At 36.7% G+C, this 13,730-nt stretch overlaps 1 protein-coding gene across 6 annotated transcripts in view; it reads right to left on the reverse strand.

The window, feature by feature from the left end:
* LOC136876524 (transmembrane channel-like protein 5) overlaps window positions 1–13,730 on the reverse strand; it is a 187,062-nt gene that overhangs the window by 79,961 nt on the left and 93,371 nt on the right. For all 6 annotated transcript variants that reach the window (XM_067150547.2, XM_067150542.2, XM_067150545.2 and 3 more), the window contains one exon: window positions 25–173. In XM_067150547.2, the coding sequence (XP_067006648.1) occupies window positions 25–173 (149 nt within the window). The remainder of the gene's footprint in view (window positions 1–24; window positions 174–13,730) is intronic.

The following is a 13,730-nucleotide window of genomic DNA, read 5'->3' on the forward strand; positions in this document are numbered from 1 at the left end:
CTTGTCACAGAATATTCCACTGACCTGATAGAGAGGGACAGGAAGATAAACAGGTAGCACCAGAGAGCAGTAAAGAAGTAAGCCATGGGCATGCTGTAGTACAGTCCAGGAATGAGCTCAAGGTTCTCACTGGTGTAGTGGCCATAGTAGAGGATGGAGTTAGTGAAGAAGCCCTAAAATGATACCATATCCATAGCATGAAAAAATAAAAATAATGCATAATATTCATACCAAACTAAACAACTCAAGTGGAGCAGAGAGGGTAGTTGGGGATTACGAGGGGTGGAGAGACTACGAAGAATAGGAATGTCATGTAACAGTCATTTTTCTCAATTAAGAGGAATTAGAATGCTCCATCTTGTCAAACAAGATTTATTTAACAAATGTCCACATTTTTTTCTGTCTTCTGAAACATATTTCTGGGAAATTTCACTTACAGTGCTTATACCCAGAATTCATTCACTCTTATGACTGGGTATGTCACAGCTTTACAAGTCATCATGAATAATTAATTAATTAATTAATTAATTAATTAATTAATTAATTTGCAAAGTATATCTTTGTTCAATATGAGTTGTAAACTCTGATGGAAGACACCCATTACCTCCTCCAGTTGATTCACATACAGTATGTAATCTTGAATTACCTTTTATTTATTTTTTTCAAAGAACTTGAAACTCTCTACATTTTAACAGATCTCTTCACATGGTTATGAGAGTATTTAGGGATTGTAGTAGGGATGTTAAGGAGAGGGTGTGCAAGTCTCTGGTAAGACCCCAATTAGAATATGGTTCCAGTGTATGGGATCCACAGCAGGACTATTTGATATAAGAACAGCAAAAGATCCAAAGGAAAGCAGCACAATTTATTTTGGGTTTCTACCGACAAAGGAGTAGTGTTATGAAAATATTGCAAACTATGGGCTGGAAAGACTTGGAAGTAAAGAGACGAGATGCTTGACTGTGGTATGTTTCAAGCTGTCCGTGGAGAGATGGCATGGAATGACATTAGTAGACAAAGAAGCTTCAGAGGAGCTTTTAAAAGTGTGAAAGATCATAATATGAAACTAAAGTTGGAATTCGAGAGGACATTTAGGGAAAATATTCATTTATGAGATGAGGAATAAGAACTGGAATAAATTATCAAGGGAAATGTTTGATAAATTTCCAAGTTCTTTGAAATCATTTAAGAAAGGGCTAGGTAAGCATTTGATAGGGATTCTACCACGTGGACAACAGTCCTAAATCCAGATCGCAGATATTACATTTGATTGAAGAACTTTATAACTAGTCTGCAATATTACTGAGTTTTGCATTAAGAAATGTTGGTTTTGTAGTCAAATAGCATCAAGACTGAACTGCAGCTTTCTCAACCATCTACAACAAATGAACATGACAAGTAATGAAATGAAATGGCGTATGGCTTTTAATGCCGGGAGTGTCCAAGGACATGTTCTGCTTGCCAGGTGCAGGTCTTTCGATTTGACGCCCGTAGGCAACCTGTGCGTCGTGGTGAAGATGAAATGATGATGAAGATGACACATACACCCAGCCCTCGTGTAAGCGAAATTAACCAATGATGGTTAAAATTTCTGACCCTACCGGGAATCGAACCCAGGACTCCTGTGACCAAAGGCCAGCACGCTAACCATTTAGTCATGGAGCCGGACAATATGACAAGTGATATGATATTCACTCCCTACATTTCACTGTAAGGTAATCATATTTATGATATTTCTCCTGTCCAGTGTTGGTAAGTTGGTTGAGAAGCGCACCCCAGACCCAGATAATTTTATTCTTATTTTCAGTTAGAAATATATCTAGGAGTTTTAAGTCTATGAATTTATTAATGGTAATATTGGTTACAATAGTAGGGGAGGTTTTCTTCCAACTTACGTATACGTATACATGCTATCCGCAAAACTTTTTGTTTTACAGGGGTGAGGGGCAAGGAGGGAACTCAACTCTTCCAGTAGAGCTGACAATTGAATGGAATTGAAATCTGAATTGCACTGATAGCGTGATCAATATGAATTTTCCAAAGCTTTACTATCTAAAGCCCACAATATTGTGTCACACACACACACACACACACACACACACACGCACACGCACGCACGCACACGCACGCACACACGTATATCGTCTTGTTGTGACATTTTCTTTATTGTCCACATAATATCAATCATAGTGAAATAGAGTGGCCTACCTCTTTTTACTAGGAGGCATGGACAGGCAGGAAATGTTTTAATGCTCTTAATTGCGGAAACAGATTTTCCCGTATATGAGGCAGATCATTCAAACGACTTACTGAGGGTGAAGAGCAACTGTTTATTTTCTTTTTTCTGTATCACAGCAGTCTTCTACATCTGCTATTATTTTTCTGCCCTCACTCTGTGTAGACCGTGATGCTCTTCAGTAGGAGTTCTAGAATTCTAGTTAAATTTCACCTATATTTCTTTGCTTTATTGTAAAAAAAAAATACTATTCAAAGTTTTGCAATTACACTACCCGATGTCTTACGGCGAAGTATAATCTATTCACTTTTGGTGTCATAGGTTGTGAATCGGTATCTCAAAGATAACCCAGGTCTACCGATTCAGCACTAGGGAGCCAAAGTGTCACCAAAAGTTTTTGTTTCTTTTTTGCTATTGGCTTTGCGTCGCACCGACACAGATAGGTCTTATGGCGACGATGGGACAGGAAAAGGCTAGGACTGGAAAGGAAGCGGCCGTGGCCTGAATTAAGGTACAGTCCCAGCATTTGCCTGGTGTGAAAACGGGAAACCACGGAAAACCATCTTCAGGGCTGCCGACAGTGGGGTTCGAACCCACTATCTCCCGAATACTGGATACTGGCCACACTTAAGTGACTGCAGCTATCGAGCTCGGTACTAAAAGTTTTGCGGACAGTACGTATGCCATAGTTCTGCCATCATGAGGTACCGTACTAAAATAACCGTGCTGCACAGCGAATAATTAACGTATTTATGGACTCTGATACGGTAGCACATCGTGTGAGGTGTTGTATGATTTGTCTGAGAGTTCTACTGGTGCATGGCAAAAAACAAATCAAATAGTGCACATCTGAGTAAACTGAGGTGTAAATAAATGCAAAAAAAAATACATATTTCTTTTGCAAAGTATCACAACATAGGTCAATATAGCATCAAAATTATCAAAAAACACATTCAAAAGGACAGAGCTGTTGGTCAGAATTTCAAAAATTCCAAACTCACCAATGCCCAATGTCAAATGACTTATCAGAAGCATCTCAAAGTCAAGGATGTAAAGCATCGTGAAGCAAGTTCCACACTAATGGAACCCCACCTGAACATATTTATTGGCCCAGTGGTGCAAAAAAGGATTTGGAACTCATGGATGTCAATACTGACCACCCTGGTCTGAGCGACTTTGTCTTAAAGATGTGTAATTTGATTAGAATTAAGAAAAAAAATGTAAACAATAAAACTGCAAACCCATCTTTATATATAAAATAAGAATTTTCTCTCGTACATTGCTCGGAATGAAAAAAGAGGGGTATTTCTGTATCGGTCATCTTCGCAGTAACATATAAACACACTTTTTAATTTTCTGTCATCTCTGTCTGTCTGTCTGTCTGTCTGTCTGTCTGTCTGTCTGTCTGTCTGTCTGTCTGTCTGTCTGTCTGTCTGTCTGTCTGTCTGTCTGTACACACGCACATCATGAGAAAATGGCCAAACAGAAGTTAATGAAAATTGGTATGTAAAGTTGGGAAATAAGGCACTACAATCCACACTATAAATAATTTTATTCATGCTGAGTGAAATGGTAGTTTAGGGGTATGCCTAAAATGTAATCCTCACAGACATATACTATTAGTGGTCCTATCAATAAATACTACATACCGGTAAACTAAGGTTATATAGAATTAAATTTCCAATCATTTATATCTCATACATGTTTACCATACTAGCTATGATAATATGAATATTGATTTTGATTTTGATTTTTGTTGCTAAGTCCATATAAACTCAGAGCCATGAGAGAATGGGTGAACAGAATTTAATGAAAATCAGTATGTTAAGTCGGACAATAAGGCACTATAGATTAAGATATAAATAAATTTATTTATGCTGCATGAAATGGTAGTTTAAGGGAAGCGGCCTAACATTTAATTCTTAATACGTACGTCACTGGTCCTATCGAAAAGTATTACAAAAGAAAAGTTATACGGAATACAGTCTTAATACAGTTTTAACATACTAAGATAACAGAATTCATGAATTTAGACTTTTGTTGCTTACTCCGTATCAACGCTGAGTATTGCTAACATGGAAATATTGTTCAATTGTGTCACGATTGTCTTAAGGTGTAAAACAGCGTGGTCATCGGTCCAAGTCAACAAGGAAAATTGCGAAGATGATTTACCTACTTACTTTACATTAGATGGCCTAATATCACAGAGTCAGAAGAAAACTAAAATTGATCATCAATAACATTGCATTGACCATTGTTGTGATGTGCTTTGTTTCTTCTGCTGCCACTCTTCTCTGATAGGTGAGATTACTGCTGCGTCTCAAATAAGACAGCCTGCCTGAATATTGGCGGGAAGTAGATGGGGAGTTACATAATGGTTTATATATATATATTTTTTTTTTTTTTTAGCATGCCATTATTCTGGTTCATAAATTTTCTGATAACTACTGGTATGTAACACACTGGTTCATCATAGTATTCCAGCTATTGGATCCCTCTCTGAGGCGCTGATTGGAATGAGCAATGTGCAAACTTAACGGAATACAGCAGAGGAGTGTTCATGGCTGTTTACATCTTGCTCATTCTGTAGTGAGGCACGGGCACACCAGCTAGTTCTAACTAAATACTGAACTTTATTTCAACAATACATACTACTTGAGAAAAATCCTTTCAAATGACCATTTGCTTCCTCTCAAATATAGGGTTTTCTCAGAGTATATGTCATAACTTTGCCAGGAGTTTCTAGCTGCAATGCATCCATTTCTGTTCAATTATTGTTCTTGAGCTCCTCAATGGTTGCTGGTTTGAGATGTCTTTGAGATAAGTTAAACCTTTGCCCGTCATCTACTCGCAGGGAAGTAGCCAACCTTAAATTCCTATACACCACTGTTAATGATTTATTTTGTTCTCCTGAACCTGTATCTACCTTTTTCCTATATGTCCCATCTTGCAAAACAAGGATAAATCCACCCCTTCATATTCCCTATTCCTGCCTCTCAGTTGTTCAAAGAATTTTATTTATACTGATTCAACCCTTCTTAACTCAATTTTCTGACAGAACTGGATAATTTTTCTTCATATGCCTCCTTCATTCAATTTTTCCTTAACTTAACCTAGCCCCTTTCCTCCAGATTCCTTTTTCTCTTCTCTATTGTACATAATAAAATACTTATTTGTTTTTTACTGAACTATATCATTACTTATGTGTCATATCTGTATTTGTCCTACTGTGCCTAGTTTTAAGATCGTCTGTCAGTTTTACTTTCAATCTAATTTTCCTCGTTCTTTTCATTGTTAAAACTGTTATTTCCCTACACTTACCAAGCTAGTTTTTAATTTTCTTCCACTACTTTTGTTCTTTGTTGATTTTTCTTCACTGCTCTTTCATTTTTAATTTATTTTTATTTATTTTAAATTTGCATTGTGTTACTCTATTGTAAATATCTTTTTCACTATGGAACTATTCATTTCACAAATAAATAAATAAATAAATAAATAAATAAATAAATAAATAAATAAATAAATAAATAAATAAATAAATAAATAAATAAATAAACAAACAAATCAATCAATCAATATCCAAAGAAAAAATGTGGGTCTCTCAAATAATCTGGCGATAAGTCAGAATAACGGACTACTGATCTGCAAAGAAGAGTTTGGTACTTTTTGTCAGCTAGTTGGGACTCAAATTCTCCTCAGTTATTTTCTCAAATGTCCTTTACAATTTTGCTTTACATCTCACCGACACATATTCTACCAAGGAACATGCAAAAAGATGCAGTACAAGTTAGAATAATGGAATAACTAAAAACAACATGTATAAATTGTGCAATCCTTAGTAGCTGGGTTTGGGGTAAGCAATCAGATAAGTCTCAAATGTTCTTTAGAAAACTGCAAAAGGTAAATAGAATGTTGTCGTAATGATAAAAAGTTACGAGGTATTTCAAGCAATGTGTGACTTCTGCGCTGCCCTACAATAATAGTAAATCAATAAACTAATTACAATTTCACATTTTTTAAAAATACATTCTCTTTTATTCCATAATCACATTTACAAGATATTAAGCATTTTAACTAAATTACCTGATGAATTTTTAAGCTTCTAAATTATTTCTATATAATGATTACGATTTTGTTTCCTAAACTAACCTCTGTTATCTTTGTGAATTCTACCAAACACAAGTATTTTAAGGAAACAAAGTTTATAATACATAAAATTTTATACACAATAGCATGGGAATAAACACAAAAGGATTTCATTCAGCTTATGATCATGCATCATATTCTACCAAGGAACATGCAAAAAGATGCAGTACAAGTTAGAACAATGGAATAATTAAAAACAACATGTACAAATTGTGCAATCCTTAGTAGCTGGGTTTGGGATAAGCAATCAGAACTGCAATTATGATATTTAATAAACTGTCACAAACATGTGTTAGTGGGTGGGGAATTAAAATGGTACTTATGATAGCCACTGTAAGTTATTGTAATCCAGGATCAAACTTCTCATCTTCGGCTTCCATGTTAATACTTTTGTGCACACCACAATATGAAAGAAGATTGACTTATGAATTAGATATCCTGAGTCCACCCAATTTTCACTCTTGTATAGTTTAGTCAGTCTGAAAATAGATACATGTAAGGGAAATTCTTTCTGAGAATTCACTTCTTTCTCATAGAACACCGCTGAAAGCAACTGCAAATTCACTATATTCCTTATTACATCTTTATTTAATTTCACCTACTATACTATCATCCTGGGAGATTATATATCCACCTGTTCCAGTTTAGTACATCCTATCTGGCATTCAGTCCCCTAGGATCCTTTCCAACTTACATCACTTTAAACTAGGATAAGCCAGATTACTGACTGCTGGTAATGAACATAACAGAAACTAAGGACAAGAAGTGGACAGAAAATAAACCGAGATGAATATAAGTATGGAAGTCAAAAGTGGAGAAACTAGGAAAGAGTATCTAAAAATAGTAAAGGACAACTAAAAACTTAAAACAAGAGAAGAAGAATTGAGAATATTCAGAAGCAAATACGAAGAAAGGATGGAAGGAAACCCTGTGGTGAAATGAGAGAACAAAAGATAGGGTGCAAAAGGTTCCAAAATAGGTCAGTGGAAGCCAGAGACCAGTATCAAAAATGAATGAATGAATGAATGAATGAATGAATGAATGATTAATGAAGCAAACAGGCTGGTGGGAGTGGAGAGGAGAAGGTGAATGTGAATGGAAAAGTAGACCAAAATGATGGAAGAGGATAGTGAAGGTAGTAAAAAACTAGCCTATTATACGAATGGTTAAAAGTACAAAAAGGAAAATGATGGAGTGTGTTAAAATGGTTAATAAAAATGACAAGGAGATGAGGAGAAAGGAGGAAAAAGTAATGCGGAGGGAATACTTTGAAGAACTACTAAATCCAAATGGAATCTTAAAGGAGATAGGAATTGAGGAGGATGAATTACAAATGGAAATACACTAAACCTGAATGGAAGCAGAAGATGAAAGGAGGGAAGGCACCAAGTATAGATGAGGTACGAGTGGAGATGATGAGAACAGGTGGAGAGGTGGGGAAACAATAGTTATACCAGAGGATGAGAGCTGTATGAAAGGAGAAGATGACACCAGGAGACTGGAAAAAAGGTAATAATTGTATCTATCTTCAAGATAGGAAGTAGAACAGAGTAAAAAAAAACTATTGTGGAGTTGCCCTAATGTGTCAATGTGCGAAGATTTTTTTAAAGATTATGAAGAGACGGATTTGAGCTAGATTAGAAAGATGGCTAAGAGAAAAAACTGTATGACTTTAGGGCGAGGAAGATCCATAGTAGATCTCATCTTTTCTGTAAGACAGCTACAAGAACAGCATTATGAATATAGAAAAGATCTGTGATAGCCTTCTTGCATACTGAAAAGGCATATGATATTTTATGCAGAAGCAAGATATGGAAGGCCCTGGAAAACACAATATGGAGGGTAATGGATATGTATCAAGGGAGTGTGAGCTGGTGAAAGTAGGGTAAAAATAGGAGGAAAAAGAAGTGATTAGCTAGAACAGAAGAATAGTTTGAAATGTGGAATAAAAAGAGAAAAAATGACTCATTTGGAACAAATATTTAATTTTCCCTATGGGAATCAGCATCTATATCATTTCATTATAGCAATGGATGATATATTGACAAGAATAGCACAAGAAACTGGGGAAGAAAATACTAAAGCAATGATGTTTGCAGACAATTTGATGGTGTGGGAAAATAGGGAGGACGACATTTAGGAGTAGTTGGACGCATGAGGTTAAATAGTAGAAGGATATGGCATGAAATTTAGCATCAAGAAGAGTGAGGTGGTGCTTACAACCAGGAAGCAGGATAGATCAATTACTGGGGCATCTAGCTGCCCCTGGTGGTGGATGTTTAAGGAAATTTGAGAGCTTCAAATCCCTAGATAGTTTAATACAGAAAAATTGGAAGAAATGATAAGGACATAAATGAGTGGCAGAGACAAGCAGAAACATTCTATATAATGTTAGAAGCTGGATGTGAAGTAAAGATGTCCCCCAAAACAGTGTATGTCTACCCCTTAGTCCTGTTTCTCAATACAGAGTCAGGGTGACGCAAGTGTTGTAGACTAATATAACTTGGAAACAATATTCTTTAACCCATGGGTAAATAATGCAAATGCCGATTATTATTATTATTATTATTATTATTATTATTATTATTATTATTATTATTATTATTATTTGCGAATGAGCCCATTAGGACTACGCAAAGTACTTAGAGACAGGCATTTGCCTTTCTTTGTGCCCACACTTCCTTCAATCGTTTGCTGTGTGCTTCTTTTCTCTCTTGAGACCATGTTGTTCCGGTCTTCTTCCTTGGTTCCTCCTCTTGGTCAACTTGCCACTTATGAAATTTGGCTCTGAAGATAACCTGGCTTTGGATGTCTTCAGATGTAATTCCTGCCAGTTTGAGATCTGTTTTAATTTCGCCAATCCATTTTATTATGTCCGTTTTGGCTTTACTTCGGTTTTCATAAAATTCAACTATTTGCTTGGTAAGTCTATCTGGGTTCATCCTTTTTATATGTCCAAAGAATCTTAATCTGTGTTTTCTGATGTCGCTGTGAATGTTAGAAAATTGTTTGATTTCCTGTTTCCCTCTAAGGCGGTACTGTTCATCTACGAGTTTTGGGCCTAAAATTTTTCTAATGATCTTGCGTTCCTTTTTCTGAATATTTTCTAGATCAGTTTTCCTGTTCAAAATTAGTGTCTCTGATCCATAGAGGCATTCTGGTTTTATTACTGTATTATAGTGTCTTAGTTTTGCATGCTTGAGAGACACTTTTTGTTATAGATATTTTGGGTGAGTCTATATGCAGTTTCCACTTTTTGGCATCTAACTTCATTGGCTTTTGTTTCTATTCCATTCTCCTGAATTATTTCACTGAGATATTTGAATTGCTGGACCCGATTTATTTTGCCATATTTTGTCTCCATGAATTTAGGGGCTTCTTTGCTGCAGGTCATGTATTCAGTTTTTTCAAATGATATTTGGAGGCCGACTTTTTCCGCTGTTTCTTTCAGGAGTTCGATCTGGTTTATGGCAGTTGAAACGTCACGAGTTAAGATTGCCAGATCGTCCGCAAATGCCAGGCAGTCTACTGCTAATTTGCTCCTACCAAGAGTGTTTGGTTGGTCAATCTTGAGGACAGACTTCTGTTTGCGCCATTCCTGTATTACCTTTTCAAGGACGCAGTTGAAGAGTAGTGGAGAGAGCCCATCCTGTTTTGATCGGAAAAGGGTCTGAGATTTCCCCCTTAGATTTTGTGTCTGTCAATGTCTCTTTTACAATTGCGAGTGTTTTCCGGTCTAGACCCTGTTCTTTTAATATCTGAAACAGTGATTGACGATCAACTGAATCATAGACCTTTTTGAAATCAACAAAGGTACAAACTACATTTTTGCTACAAATTCTCTGATGCCTTAGGATTAACTTTAGGTTCAAAATTTGCTCTGGACATGAACGGCCTGGTCTGAAACCTGCTTGATATTCTCCAATTTTTTGTTCTAGTTGCTGTTGGGCTCTATCGAGAAGGCACTGAGATAAAATTTTGTAGGCAACAGATACCAATGAGATTCCTCTGTAGTTATTTACGTCTGTTCTGTCTCCTTTCTTATGTAAAGGATGAATTAGTGCACTTTTCCAATCTACTGGAATTTGTTCTGTTTCCCAAATCTCTGGGATGATACCGGTGAATTCTTTTATAGTATTTGGGCCTGCTGATTTGAGAATTTCTGCTATGATCCCATCCTCACCTGCAGCTTTATTAATTTTAAGTCGTTTTATCTGTCTGGTAAATTCTTCTTCATCCGGTGGTACTGAATTTGGGTTTGTAAAGTCAGGTTCCTGCGGTGGAAATCTTTGTGTTGGCTCTGGGCAGTTAAGCAGTTCTTCAAAATACCTTGCAAGTTCGGTGAAGTTTTCTTGATTGTTCAGTGCAAATTGCCCATTTACTTTCTTAAAGCAAAGGTTTTGTGGCTGATACCCTGTTAGCTTTGTTTTGAAGTTCTTGTAGAAATTTCGTGTGGTTTTTTTTTCGAAGTCCTTTTCAATTTCTAGTAGTTGATCTTTCTCGAATTTCCTTTTGGTCTGTCGGATTAATTTCGCTGCCTCTTTCCTGACTGCCAAAAACATTTTGTGATTCTTATCGGTCTTTTTGCTGGTCCACTTATTGTATGCATTCTGCCGGGATTGGACGGCTTGTTCACGGTCTGCGTTCCACCAAGGGTGTTTTTTTCTTTTCTGCAGAGGAATCAGTGTTTGTGCTGTTTCAATTAGTTTGGTCTTGAGTTGCTGCCAATTGTTGGACTGCTTTTTCTCTAATTCTTCGGTGAGAGATGGCTGGATCCGACTAGTATCAAATTTCGGAATTATTTGCTTCCTTCTTCTGAACCTTTGGGGTATCAACTGTAGTTTGACTCTTGTCAGATAGTGGTCTGAGTCTATGTTTGCACCCTTCCTTACTTGGACATTCATAATTTCTCTGTGGTTTGGGTATGAAATTGCCACGTGGTCAATTTGAAACTTGCCCAAGAGGGAGTTGGGTGATCTCCATGTCATTTGTTTAGAAGGTTTCTTCCTGAAGAGAGTCGACATGACTAAGGTTGAATGCCCTGCAGAATTCGACTAATCTCCGTCCATTTTGGTTCGTCCATTTATTATTATTATTATTATTATTATTATTATTATTATTATTATTATTATTTATGTAGTTATATCTGGACTTTATTTGGTTTAAATCATGAGCATATTATTGGTGAGTTTCTGCCATGAAACATCTGCTGTATATATATTAATATGAGTTTATTTAATGTAAGAACACGTAATTAATAGTATATTATTTATTATTACCTGTACATATGATGTATAATCCAATATAACATTGTGCAACACACTGTAATATCCAGAATAACGTATCTTTGGTACTAGATAGTTAGAGAAAAATCTGTACATTGTAACTAGGTTACTGGAGACTCTTGAATTTATGAGAAAATATGTTGTGTCATATTCTTCTAGAAGACTGGCAAGGGAATGTATATAAAGAGGCAGTCTTGGGAGTAGAGTAGAGTTGTTTTAATGAGACTTGTGTGGAAGTCGTGTTAACAGTGTGTTTGAAGTCAAGTATGTGAATTGGTTTTGTTGGGTTGGGAGCTGACATGTACTTGTTTCAGTCTCCTTCTGATTCTTCATAGTAGGCAGCTGCTCAAAATGGTGGTTTATTGATGCGAATATAACACATGTATATAGTTTGTAAATAAAGTATTGTACATGATTGATAGCATTGCGTGTGTGCATCTTTGTGAATACATCGGGGGATGGGGTAACATGAAATTATCGTATAATCACGAATACCAACCGCACTTTTTTCCCCAAAATACTGGTTCTAAATCTTGGGTGCGGGACGTATTCAAGCCATTCATTCTCGTAAATAGTTACTACATTTACATAGAGTATTGAAATAGATTTGAATACGGTTACCATACTCAATATACCATATGTAAACGGGCATTCAGGTCTTATTGTGTTTTAGTTGCGCTCTAGAAAACAAGGTCGATTTTTCTCAATACAGTTACAGTGCCATGTAAACGTGAAATGTAAGGTAATGAAACACAGTAAATGAAAGAATATGGGTAAATATGAAAGCCGCTATTGCAGATGCTCGATCGTCATTTGTTTCAAAAGTATGGCTGGCATGCTGGGTGCGCGAATAGCTGATCTTACGGGATATCGTACTTTGCGAGAATCGAGACCGTTGGTTACGGAAGTCTAGCTCGCTCACATTCAAGTTCTGTATCTGTCCCGTGAAAGTGCTGTCTCGATAGTAAGCGATGGATTCAAAACAACGTCTGCGGTCATTTACTGTGCGTGAGAAACTTAAAGTTGTAAGCAAAGCTGAAATATACGGAAATCGTGCCGTTGGCAGAAAGTACGATATTGATGAATTGTGTATTCATGATTGGCAGAAGAAGGAAAAACTTCTAAAAAGTAATGGTGATCGCAGAGCGCTCCATGGGCAGAGTGCAGTGTTTCTGGAAATTGAAGAACGACTCCACAAATTTGTGATAGAAAAATATGAGTAGGATATGGTGTTTCTAGTGAAATGTGTCAATTGAAAGCACTAGAGATCTCAAAAGAACTCAAAACACAGGGTTTTACTGCAAGCCGCAGATGGATCCAAAACTTTTATTGGAGAAAGGGATTGTGCATTCGGAGACGTACGTCTATTTCACATCTCCCTCGGGGATATGAAGGAACATTAATGGCCATTCAGCGTCGCATTATTCATTTGAGGAAGCAAAATTCTTATTTGCTGTCGCAAATTGGGAACGCTGACCAGACACCTGTCTATTTTGAAATGCCGTTGGAAAATATGGTGGATACGAAGGGTTCTAAAAGTGTAACCATCAGAACGATGCACGGTAATGTTGTGCGCATTAGTGGATGGAACCAAACTCCCTCCATATGTGGTTCTGAAAAGGAAAACACTTCTGTAAGGAAACTTGCCGTCCGGTGTTATTGTTAGAACACATGAGTCCGGCTGGATGGACAGTGCGTTAGTTGAGGACTGGGTGAAGTGCATTTGGCAACGTCGCCTGGGAGCTTTGTCACAAAAACGAAACATGCTTGTGTTGGACAGTTACCGAGGACATACAACTGATGCCGTAAAAGATATGATGAGGAAAGGAAAAACGGATCTTGTGATAATTCTTGGAAGACTCACTTCTATTCTACAACATAGTGAAATGATGTTTTTCGTCCTGCATGTGTTGCCCTATTGCTGAAAATTTCTTGTATTTTATTGCGTTAACGTGTTCAGAATATCTAATTTTGAAGCTGCGCCCTGTTTGTCCTATGTAAGAAGAATTACAGGTATTAATACCTACGTTACTACGTTAAACCAAGATATTGAAATTATCAGT

This window comes from Anabrus simplex, chromosome 6 (assembly GCF_040414725.1).
Source record: "Anabrus simplex isolate iqAnaSimp1 chromosome 6, ASM4041472v1, whole genome shotgun sequence".
Lineage (NCBI taxonomy): Eukaryota > Metazoa > Arthropoda > Insecta > Orthoptera > Tettigoniidae > Anabrus > Anabrus simplex.